At 38.1% G+C, this 12,750-nt stretch overlaps 1 protein-coding gene across 1 annotated transcript in view; it reads left to right on the forward strand.

The window, feature by feature from the left end:
• The window catches only part of KIF24 (kinesin family member 24), a 74,239-nt gene that overhangs the window by 19,956 nt on the left and 41,533 nt on the right, over positions 1-12,750 (forward strand). Inside the window, exons 2-4 of the mRNA XM_010840110.1 lie at positions 3,805-4,452; positions 6,045-6,152; positions 7,989-8,178. Of these exons, the coding sequence (XP_010838412.1) occupies positions 3,830-4,452; positions 6,045-6,152; positions 7,989-8,178 (921 nt within the window). The 5' untranslated portion in view covers positions 3,805-3,829. The remainder of the gene's footprint in view (positions 1-3,804; positions 4,453-6,044; positions 6,153-7,988; positions 8,179-12,750) is intronic.

The raw sequence follows: 12,750 nt of genomic DNA on the forward strand, positions 1-12,750 counted from the left end.
GGATGGCATCACTGACTTGATGGACGTGAGTCTGAGTGAACTCCGGGAGTTGGTGATGGACAGGGAGGCCTGGCGTGCTGCGATTGATGAGGTCGCAAAGAGTTGGACATGACTGAGCGACTGATCTGTTTGATCTGAGGGAAAACCACTAGGCCATTAAGGTATGACCTAAATCAAATCCCTTATCATTATACAGTAGAGGTGACAGATAGATTTAAGGGATTAGATCTGGTAGACAGAGTGCCTGAACTATGGACACAGATTCGTAACATTGTACAGGAGCCAATGACCAAAAACATCCCCAAGAAAAAGAAATGCAAGTTGTCTGGGGAGGCTTTACAAATAGCTGAGGAAAGAATAGAAAGAAAAGGCAAAGGAGAAAGGGAAAGATTTACCCAACTGAATACAGAGTTTCAGAGAATAGCAAGGAGAGATAAGAAGGCCTTCTTCAATGAACAATGCAGAGAAATAGAGGAAAACAATAGAATGGGAAAGACTAGACATCTCTTTGAGAAAACTGGAGATATCATGCAAGGATGAGCACAGTAAAGGACGGAAATGTTAAGGACCTAACAGAAGCAGAAGAGGTTAAGAAGAGGTGGCAAGAATACACAGAAGAACTATACAAAAATAATCTTAACAACTTGGATAACCATGATGGTGCAATCACTCTAGAGCCAGACATCCTGGAATGTGAAGTCAAGTGGGCCTTTGGAAGCATCACTACGAACAAAACTAGAGGAGATGATAAAATTCCAGCTGAGCTATTTCAAATCCTAAACGATGATGCTGTTTAAGTGCTGCACTCAATATGTTAGCAAATTTGGACACTTAGCAGTGGCCACAGGACTGGAAAAGGTCAGTTTTCATTCTATTCTTAAAGACAATGCCAAAGAATATTCAAGCTACTGTACAATTGTGCTCATTTCACATGCTAGCAAGATTATGCTCAAAATGCTTCAAGCTAGGTTTCAGCAGTATGTGAACCAAAAACTTACAGATCTACAAGCTGATTTTAAAAAAGGCAGAGGAACCAGAGATTAAATTGCCAACATTCGTTGGATCATGGAGGAAGCAAAGGAATTCCAGAAAAACATCTGCTTCACTGACTATACTAAAGACTTTATGTGGATTACAACAAACTATGGAAAATTCTTAAAGAGATAGGAGTACCAGATAACTTTACCTGCCTCCTGATAAACCTGTATGAAGGCCAAGAAGGAACGGTTAGTACCAGACATGGAACAACAGATTGGTCCAAATTGGGAAAGAAGTATGTTAAGACTGTAAATTGTCACCCAGGTTATTTAACTTCTATGGAGAGTACATCATGTGAAATGTTGGGCTGGATGACTCAGAAGCTGGAATCAGGATTGCTGGAAGAAATATCAATAACCTCAGATATGCAGATGAAACCACCCTTATGGTAGAAAGCAAAGAGGAACTAAAGAACCTCTTGATGAAGGTGAAACAGAGTGAAAAAGCTGGCTTTGAAACTCAATATTCAAAAAACTAAGATAATGGCATCTAGTCCCATAACTTTATGGCAAACAGATAAGGAAACAATGCAAACAGTGACAAACTTTATTTTCTTGAGCTCCAGAATCACTGTGGATGGTGACTACAGCCATGAAATTAAAAAATGCTTGCTCCTTGGAAGAAAAGCTATGAAAAAACCTAGACAGTGGATTAAAAAGCAGAGACATCACTTTGCCAACAAAGGTCTGTATTGTCAAAGCTATGATTTATACAGTAATCATGGACGGATGTGTGAGTCGGACCGTAAAGAAGGCTGTCAGTTCAGTTCAGTTGCTCAGACATGTCCAACTCTCTGCGACCCCATGGACTGCAGCACGCCAGGCTTCCCTGTCCATCACTATCTCAAAGAATTGATGCTTTTAAACTGTGGTGTTGGAGAGGACTCTTGAGAGTCCCTTGGACTGCAAGGACATCAAGCCAGTCAATCCTAAAGGAAATCAGTTCTGAATATTCATTGGAAGAATTAATGCTGAAGCTCCAATATTTAAGCCACCTGATGCAAAGAGCTGACTCATTGGAAAATATCCTGATACTGGGAATGATTGAAGGCAGGAGAAGAAGGTGGCAGAGGATGAGATGGTTGGATGGTCACCGACTCAATGTACATGAGTTTGAGCAAACTCCAGGAGATAGTGTAGAACTGGGAAGCCTGGAGTGCTCAGTCCACAGGGTTGCAGAGTCAGACAGGAGTTAGTGACTGACAGCAGTACAAGGGCTCTTGACTAGGTCTATAAGTCACATCTGGAGAAGGCAATGGCAACCCACTCCAGTACTCTTGCCTGGAAAATCCCAGGGACAGAGGAGCCTGGTAGACTGCAGTCCACGGGGTCTCGAAGAGTCGGACACGACTGAGCGACTTCACTTTCATTTTTCACTTTCATGCCTTGGAGAAGGAAATGGCAACCCACTCTAGTGTTCTTGCCTGGAGAATCCCAGGGACGGGGGAGCCTGGTGGGCTGCCATCTCTGGGGTCGCACAGAGTCGGACACGACTGAAGCGACTTAGCAGCAGCAGTAGCAGCATAAGTCACATAGTGTCATTTCCACCACTTTCTGTTGGCCAAAATGTCACAAGGCCAGCCTTAATGCAACAGAAGTAAATTTCATCTCTTGGTGGAGAGCCCTGCAAAGAATTTTTCTTTTTTCATCTACCACAAATGGAAAAGGGTGGGATGAGTTTAAAATGTGCTTTTTAGCCCCTTTGACCATTTCCTCCAAAGTTTGTTACTCAGGGTCTTTTTATTACCATTTTTACCTGGCCCTCACCTCTTTTTCTGTTTCTCCTAGAAGGAAGATAAAATATAAATTAAAATGAAAAACAGAAAAGCTTTACCAAGAACTAACAGAATTTGAAAACTGAAGTATTTAAAAAAATTTTTTAAAGAAAATGTAGTTTACTTACCTTTCAATATTCTTATGAACTTGAACTTGATTAACAGTGATACGAAGAACTCCCCAGGGTCCTGACTTTAATAATAGACTAGGATTACGTGTTATTACCACATCGTTTGTTAGTATTTAATTAAATATCTTATGTTAAATTTTTTAAACATTTTAGTGTATAGCCATTAAAATTTTTGACCATGGTATTAATTTCCTAGGTAAATTCTCTTATTCATGTTCTGTATATAGGTAGACATCTACGAACACCTGCGTTTTAAAATGATCTGAAAATCCTGAATTAGTAGATTCTAAATTAATGATGTTTTTACCTCTTTATTCAACTAACTTCTACCAGTACTCAGAATATACAAATGTGATTTTCTCTGAATTATATTCATGATCCTCTGTGAGTCACTAATTCTGCTTTCCATTTTGAAACAGTTCTTAGCCTTTGTTCGTTAATCATGGGAAACAGTTGTGCGACATGCCTTGATATTAACTTGAACATCTAAAATTAGTCCTGTAACAATCAGCAGTTGGGGACAAGGTTTCAGTAGTTTGTGGTATATGTTAAGTAGACATTGCAAGGTTGGAAGGAACTCCCTAGAATAAGTAAGTGATTTGTGTTATGCGTTCATGTACCTATGTGTATACATAATTGAAAGTCTCTTATTAAACAAAGGACAAATTACTACAAATGCATTATAAGCATGTTTATACATTATGCTATGTAATCATTTTAAAAGAAAAATGTATTTATTAAAAACCTGGAATGCTGGAATGGATTTTGCTGCATATTTCTTTTGTGGTTCTCTTTTTTTTTAAGGAATAATTGTATTATATATACTATATTTCAAGTGAATGAATTTTTTTTTCTCTTCAGGGTTTATAGAAACCCGTTCACAAAAATGACATCCTGGTTGTATGAATGTCTTTGTGAAGCTGAACTAGCACAGTATTATCCTCATTTTACTGCCCTTGGCCTTCAGAAAATAGATGAATTAGCCAACGTTACAATGAAGGACTACTCCAAATTGGGAGTCCATGACATGAACGACCGCAAACGTCTCTTCCAACTTATCAAAATCATTAAGATTATGCAGGAAGAAGATAAAGCAGTCAGTAGCCCAGACTCTCGTCTTCAGACAAGCAATCTGTGTGTCAAGCCTCAGAAATCCAGATCTGGCCCTCGAAGGCAACTGCATTTTGATTCTCCTGCTGACAACAAAGACAGAACTACCAGCAACAATCAGTTTGAACTGTGTGATTTATCAGATTTTTCTGCAAGTGAACAGAAGTCTAACTACGTAAAAGTACTGGAGCACATGCTACCAGATGATTCCCAGTACCATACACAAACAGGAATTCTGAATGCCGCAGCCGCTGATTCCAACATACAAAAAGCAGCTAAGATTTCACCCTTTTCATCAAATCACTTTCCCCCAGTACAAGGGGATTGTGATAGTTCAGTTATTCAAAGAGTCTCTCATGTTTCAGGGTATAACTACGGAATCCCTCATTCCTATATCAGGTAATAACTTTTTTTCTTTATCTTTTTTTTTTTTTTCTGGAGGGAAGGGAGCCTTAGGCAAGGGCAGGGTTCTCCATGACCAGAGGAGACCAACTACTCCATATTTACAGAAAATAATAGTGAACAACTTCTGTGGTGATAATGCAGATACCTTGACTGGGGGAAATTGATGAAGAATTTGGACTTTCCAGATGGGAGAAAGATGATATTGTTCATGTGCATCAAGCAGCTGCTACTTACCAGGGCCTGCTGCAGACCTGTTTTTATTATAGCATGACATGATATATCTAGTGCATCCATGAAGGTAAAATAGTTAACTTGTTTCTGCAGTAGAAAAAAAATTTACAAAATCCACAGGATTTTTTTTCTAAGACTATCAAATTAACTTCAACCAGGGGTCATGAAGCTTAGTTTTTAAAAAACACTGTTTAATTCAGCTAGTTGAATTAAATAGGTCTTTGGAGCAGTTGATTTACCTGCAAAATTTGAAATATGGTCTTGATTTTGAGTGCTTTTTACAATTCCAGCCCTGGAAGAACAGATGAGTTTGGTCATTGCAAAGAATAAGATACTTTTGATAGCATTTAGAGTTTGGGAGCCAGAGTGACAATAAGTTATTTTTCACTTAGTGCTTTGAGTTAGAATTTGAAAAAGGTCCCTAAGAGTTGAAATATCAAGTAATCCCTAATACTAACCTTGGTATAATAGAAAATACATTCTTTTAAAACTAATGTGTATTACCTGTTTTGTTATTTTAAAAATTACTGTTGGTGAGTTATGGAGAAACAAAATACATTCTTAAGCCACTTAAAAAAAAATATAAGGGCTATTATTCATACCTTAAAAGTATTTCCATATGGTCTTATATTGGCTAAGGTTTCAGAGGATTTCATAACCAACCAGTTCTTTTATTCTAAAAGAATAGAGGACCCCAATTTTAAAGGTAAAAATGCCTTTAGTAATTTGAAATACATAAATGAATTCTATAGTGTTTCTGAAAATAAAATTTTTTTTGGCTTGGTTTAGCAAAGCACAGAGCATATAGTATTTTTTTCTTCTTTGAGTTGTGAAAGGACTAGATTGTTCTATGACCATCAATGCCATGATTGTTGCTGTCCTGTTGGTTAGCTCAGCGGTGAAAGAACAAATACTTTTTTGAATGTTAGTCTTTTATTGAACAACATATACAAATCTAAATTGGAATTATTTATAAACAGAATGAAGATACGACTTTCCATTATTTATTTAGATAGAATGGATATTTTAGTTTAAATATTTCTGCTTTATTTATTTCGCATATATAGAATACCCCCTCTGCCTGTCTTGATTCTAGATATAAAGATCATTAGAATATCTGGAGACTGAGACTCTTAGTGGGCAGGCTGAGGGGAAGTCAGACAACCAAAGAGTGAGCTAAGTGCTCTCACAGAGGTTTATACATGGCAGACCCAGGACGGAAGGTGTTCAATTGAGCTTTCTCACCTTTTGTATCATCTTACTCTTCTCATTCCTTATTATGTTAGAGAAATGGAGGTTAAGAAAGTTCATTGTCCCAATAATTTTCAATATTGTCTTCTCCCCTAAATTCTAAGTAGGAGCCAGAGTTTCAGAACCCTGAGAAACTCCCTCACCAACTTGAAGCTTCCTGTTAGTGAGTCATCCCTATCTGAAGAGCATTCTCTTTGGATACCTCAAATTAGGTAAGTTCAAAATAACTTATTGGACTCTGAATTCTAATAAAAGTCTGAGGCATTTAGAGGACTGGTTGCCCTGACTTATTTAAGATCGTGAGCAGACCTAACTCTAGCTGTATTAACTTTGCATGTCAGACAGATACAGTTTATTTCTTCTAGGGAATATTGCACATTAAAACTAGAGCCTTAAAAAAAGAAAAAAGCTAGAACCTTTTAGGATGCATTAAAAATGTGTTTTATTCTGAGAAATTCCTGGTGGCCCAATGCTTAAGACTCTGTACTTTCACTGCTGGACCTGGGTTCAGTCCTGGTTGGGGAACTAAGATCCTGCAAACCCCACAGCATGGTCCAAAAAAACCCAGAGAAAGTTTGTTTTTTTCTTATAAAAAATAAAATACATGCAAAATACAACAATGAACCCCACATGCCTGTCATTCACTTTTAATGATCATCAGGATTTTGCCACATTTCAAGTCAAAATGGTTCTTTTTTTAGATGTCTACTATACATTGGTTAAAAAAATAATAACATGCTTCAAAAGCCTTGAGTAGTTTTTTATGCAATATATTAGAAATTTTATTTCTTACTTGTTACTAATTTAGATCCTGGTGAAAAATAATTTTCCAGCCAGTTGGAGGTCTCAGAAAATTGAAGTTGATATGAAACAATTATATAGTGAAATATCCTGTGTAAACTCTATTCTAAAAGGCTGTTTAGGGGTTATTAATCAAATTCTAAAGTGTAAAGGAAGGAAATGATTTGTCTCTCTAAGACATTCTAAGTATGTGTGCCAAAGGCATTGGTCTTGGTAAAACATCTACTTTCAAGGATTCTCTTTTCATGTTACCTTGCTTAAGAGGCATTTCTGCATAGGTAAAGTGGTCAGTACTTCGATGTATCATATATGCTACTATTAGGCTCAGCTAGTGAACCTGATGAATTTTGTACTCTTAACCCAAGTAATATTGCCTCTCTTCTGGATGTTAAGGTAGATGAGTTCACTGAAGACAGCCGGAGAAGAAATGTGTCTGAATAGAAGGATGAATTAGTGGTGGACAGTACCAGTCATAGGAGAAGGGAATGGCACCCCACTCCAGTACTCTTGCCTGGAAAATCCCATGGACAGAGGAGGCTGGTAGGCTGCAGTCCATGGGGTCGCTGAGGGTCGGACACGACTGAGCGACTTCACTTTCACTTTTCACTTTCCTGCATTGGAGAAGGAAATGGCAACCCACTCCAGTGTTCTTGCCTGGAGAATCCCAGGGACGGGGGAGCCTGGTGGGCTGCCGTCTGTGGGGTCGCACAGAGTCAGACACGACTGAAGCAGCTTAGTAGCAGCAGCAGCAGCACCAGTCATAAAATTGTCCTGGAGTAGGATTGTGTTCTAACAAATAAATACATATCAAGGTAGGCAAAAAAAAAAAGGAAGCAAGAAGGACAAAGGGAGGGTCAGAATATACCTGGAAGAAACATGGTGAAAATACATTGAAACCTACCACCAAATTCAAGGTATTTCATAAACCCAGGTAGGATTAAAAAAAAAAATTAGATTAAATGGTCAAGAAAACAGTAAATGTACAATAGTAAGAATTGAAAGGAAGCAAGAAATCTGCATTTGAGTGGGATTGAGTAGAGATGGAGATAGAAGTAAATCAGGAGGATTTAGAGCTAATGAAAGAACTTTCTTAGTGTCAGCACTTTAGTATATAACAGATATTGTGTGTCTATGTGTGTGTGTTTGTATTACACCTAATTTATAACAAAATATACTGATACTTTGACCTCTTAGATAGCTTTATTTTGTTAACTAAAAATTAAAGCCCACTTATAAACATATATCAGACAGAACACTTCAGAGAAAGAGAATCCTTGGACTGAGATGGAGAAAATCAGAGTTTGTGTTCGAAAACGCCCTCTGGGCATGAGGGAGGTACGTCGTGGAGAAATCAACATTATTACTGTGAAAGATAAAGAAACTCTACTTGTTCATGAGAAGAAAGAAGCAGTTGACCTCACACAGTATATTCTACAGGTATGATACTTTCCTTCGATGGAACTAACATTATCAAGTGTCAAGTTTTTTGTTTGAGTAGCAGTACAAATTCTTATATTCAGTTTTTAGGTTTGAGTGTTGGCATTCATTCTATGTGACACTGCATTAATCACTGATAACACTTAGCCTTCATTTTTAAAAAATGTAGTGCAGTAGGAAATAACGCAAGCATAATTCCTTCTCTCTCGTGCAATAGAGTTGCATTATACATTGTACATTCACTCGGGCTTCCCTGGTGGCTCAGACGGTAAAGGGTCTGCCTGCGATGCGGGAGACCCGGGTTCTATCCCTTGGAGAAGGAAATGGCAATCTACTCCAGCACTCTCACCTGCAAAATCCCATGGATGGAGGAGCCTGATAGGCTACAGTCCATGGGGTCCCAAAGAGTCGGACATGACTGAGCGACTTCACTTTCACTTTCATACATTCACTTACCATGCTTTATGTGAATTTAATTATACATATTTAGTCATAAAAGAGCAAATGGGAGAATAAAAAGAGTTTAGATAATGAACTGCTGGTAGGAAGGACAGTCACTGAGTTGCCCCAGACCAACTGTGAGATGGTCACATAGTCTCATTTCTCTCCTGTCTCTCAGTGTGAACTTACTCTGCTGAGTGCAAGTCTGGAGTTTAAAGATGGAGAGCAACATGGCCCCAGGTTGCCAGCCAGCTGCTTATTTTGATTCTTAATTATGTTTAGGCATAGAGTTAAGTTGGTAGAAATTGGGTTCCTGAACAGGCCACTTTGTATAAGGTAGATTGCAGTGAGTAAAGATAATCCAGGAATGTGATTTCACATTGAACATGTATGTGGGTTTAAGTAAAACACTGGTAGCTCAAACACATTAAGAAATGTTCAAAAAAAAAAAAAAAAGAAATGTTCACTCCCTGCCAGGATGATTAAGTCTAAGAACAAAGAATTTGATATCAAAATGAATTTATTCCCAGCTCTTAGGTACCCTTTCAATAATTCCTTCAGTCTGTTATGAAAGAAGCAAACCCCATTGATGGAAGATATTATAATTTAGGCACTCTTAAAATCATGAAGCAATTATGAATAATCTATTAAGATCTGGGAATTCAGAGTTTCTTTTACTCTGAATCTGCCTCCCTGAATGTTCATATTATGTCCATTCTATTCTCTCTGTCTCTTACTTCAAAACTCAGTGACTAAGAGTTCCCTGGTGGTCTCATGGTTAGGATTTGGCATTTTCACTGCTATGGCCTGGGCTCATTCTCTAGTCAGGAAACTGAGATCCTGCAAGCCAAGTGGCGTAAGGAAAAAAAAGTACAAAACCCAGTGATTAGTAGGAAGAAGAAAAAAAAAAGGTGGTGAGTAATCTGGTGTGCAGACAATTCACCTTGGTCAGCTGAGATTTTACTCTACTGAAATAAATCCTTTAACACTGAAGTCAGGTTGTTAATACTCTCCCCTCTTTAACACTTGCATTGTTCTTTGTTTTCTTTGCTTACCAAAATTGGGTTTCTCAGTAACAGTCAAAGCAATGCACAGAGTCTTTCTATGGGCACTAAATTACTAGGCCACTGTCTAACCAACTCAATCACTTTAACAGCCTTATTGATTGCTGGTCAGTGCACAATCTATTAGCTCTAGGTGGGAGGTATTTATATTGAAGATGGTCCAAATGACCAATTAGGTGTAATGCTATCTAGTTCCATGGCTACTTATAGCCATAGTAATAGCCCTCTCCAGTCACCATCTACCCAAGATTGCCTTAATGATGCTTCTGTCACAGTAATTCCCTCAAGGAGGCATCATTTTATCTTTTGTATTTTTCCATTATCCCAAAACACAATAACCTTACTTCTTTGTCATTACCATTGGTCAATACTTATTGAATATCCATAGTTTCCATAGCTCTTTCTCTGCTGTTTGAACTTTAGACCTTTGCTGTCATAGGTCAAACTCATTACTTGTCAATGCTTATAATCTGTGTTGAGAGGCCTTTTTTCCTCCACTCTCCACCTTTCTTAAGTAGAAAGAAGAAAAGGGAGGTTCATAGCAAACATAGCAAGTAAATATTGATCCTAGATTCTTTGGGTTTTATTTTTAATCTTATTCAGGTATTCAAACACTAGGTTTATTTGTCCTTTAATTAAATATCTTATCTGTTCAGATCTTTTGTTACTTAATATGTGTGATCATATACATACATTGTGCTGTCATACTTAACCATTAAATTTTATGATAGCAACATAATGAGTGAAAAAAACAAGGAAACAGACCTGTTTCTTTCATCCCCAATTTCTTAAATAAAGGAAAATATATATAGATTTAAAAAAAGATGGTACTGAAATATATCAAAGTCACTAGTGGCCATCTCAGGGTAGTAAGATTTACAGATAATTTGATTTTCTTATCTGTTGTAATCCATGTTTAAATTTTTTTCTGTGATCATGATTATTACTCTTATATCAATAAAATCAGAACTTTTGAATAGAATATAGATCATGCTATGAAGAGTGTCTCTAATCTCATTTTGTCCTTGAGGACAACCGATATTCTAAGTGTATCTTTCCAGAGATATTTTAGAAATACATTTATAATCTGAAAAAAAAATTTCTTTAAAAAATAAGCTATGCCACTCTTATCATATCAAGGCTAAAGTGATTTTTTATTTTTTTGGCTGCACCCAGAGCAGCTTGCAGGCTCTCAGTTCCCTGACCTGGGATTGAATCCAGGCCACAGCAGTGAAAGCCAGAATTCTAACCATTAAGCCACCAGGTAACTCCATGAAGTGAATGTTAACCAAACTTCATTAATAAAATATGGTCAAATGAAAGTGTATGTGATGCAGAGGACTTTATGAATTATAATAGTAATGTTGCATGCTCACATATCTTTCATGAGAGATTCTTAAAGAAGTATTGGAAAAATCAATACTTTAGTTCTATTGGAAGGAAAAATTGTGGTTGTTCAGTTGCTAAGTTGTGTCTGACTCTTCGCAACCCCATGGACTGCAGCAACACCAGTCTTCCCTGTTCTTCACTATCTCCCGGAGTTTACTCAAGCTCACTGAGTTTGATGGCATCACCAACTGGAATCAATGATGCCATCCAACCATCTCATCCTCTGTTGCTCTCTTCTCCTTCTGCCCTCAGTCTTTCCCAGCATCAGAATCTTTGGCAGTGAGTCGGCTCTTCTCATCAGGTGGCCAAAGTATTGGAGCTTCAGCTTCAGTATCAGTCCTTCCAACGAGTATTCAAAGTTGATTTCCTTTAGGGTTGACTGCTTTGTTCTCCTTGCAGTCCAAGGGACTCTCAACATGCTTCACTAGCACGACAGTTCAAAAGCATCAATTCTTCGGCACTCAGCCTTCTTTATGGTCCAGTTCCCCCATTGGTATGTGACTACTGGAAAAACCATAGCTTTGACTATTATGGACCTTTGTCGGCAAAGTGTTGTCTCTGCTTTTTAATACTCTATCTAGGTTTGTCATAGCATTTTTAAGGAGGAAGCATCTTTTACTTTCATGGCTGCAGTCGCTGTCCACGGTGATTTTGGAACCCAGGAAAATAAAATCTGCAACTGTTTCCATTTTTTCCCCATCAATTTACCATGAAAAATCAATTTTCAGTTCTATTAGATGGAAAGATAACTAATTCCTTTAATGAATAAGTGCTTTCAAAAGAGCACTTATAGAAAGAGGAGAATAGCCATATACTCAGTGAAATAAAGGAAAACCAAAACCAGTTTATTCCCACATTTATTTCTCTTCATTTTTAAAAATTTTCCTGAGAAATGCCAAAAATGCTTTAGATATAATCAGTTCAGTTCAGTCGCTCAGTCATGTCTGACTCTGCAACCCCATGAACCACAGCACGCCAGGCCTCCCTATTCATCACCAACTCCCGGAGTTCACTCGAACTCATGTCCATCGAGTCGGTGATGCCATCCAGCTATCTCATCCTCTGTCGTCCCCTTCTCCTCCTGCCCGCAATCCCTCCCAGCATCAGAGTCTTTTCCAGTGAGTCAACTCTTCACATGAGGTGGCCAAAGTACTGGAGTTTCAGCTTCAACATCAGTCCTTCCAATGAACACCCAGGACTGATCTCCTTTAGAATGGACTGGTTGGATCTCCTTGCAGTCCAAGGGGCTGTCAAGAGCCTTCTCCAACACCACAGTACAAAAGCATCAATTCTTTGGTGCTCAGCTTTCTTCACAATCCAACTCTCACATCCATACATGACCACTGGAAAAACCATAGCCTTGACTAGATGGACCTTTGTTGACAAAGTAATATCTCTGCTTTTCAATAGGCTGTCTAGGTTGGTCATAACTTTCCTTCCAAGGAGTAAGCATCTTTTAATTTCATGCCTGCAATCACCATCTGCAGTGATTTTGGAGCCCCCAAAAATAAAGTCTGACACTGTTTCCCCATCTATTTCCCAAGAAATGATGGGACCAGATGCCATGATCTTTGTTTTCTGAATGTTGAGCTTTAAGCCAACTTTTTCACTCTCCTCTTTCACTTTCATCAAGAGGCTTTTAAGTTCCTCTTCACTTTCTGCCATAAGGATGGTGTCA

Source organism: Bison bison, unplaced genomic scaffold, assembly GCF_000754665.1.
Source record: "Bison bison bison isolate TAMUID 2011002044 unplaced genomic scaffold, Bison_UMD1.0 scf7180017864141, whole genome shotgun sequence".
Taxonomy (NCBI): Eukaryota; Metazoa; Chordata; class Mammalia; order Artiodactyla; family Bovidae; genus Bison; species Bison bison.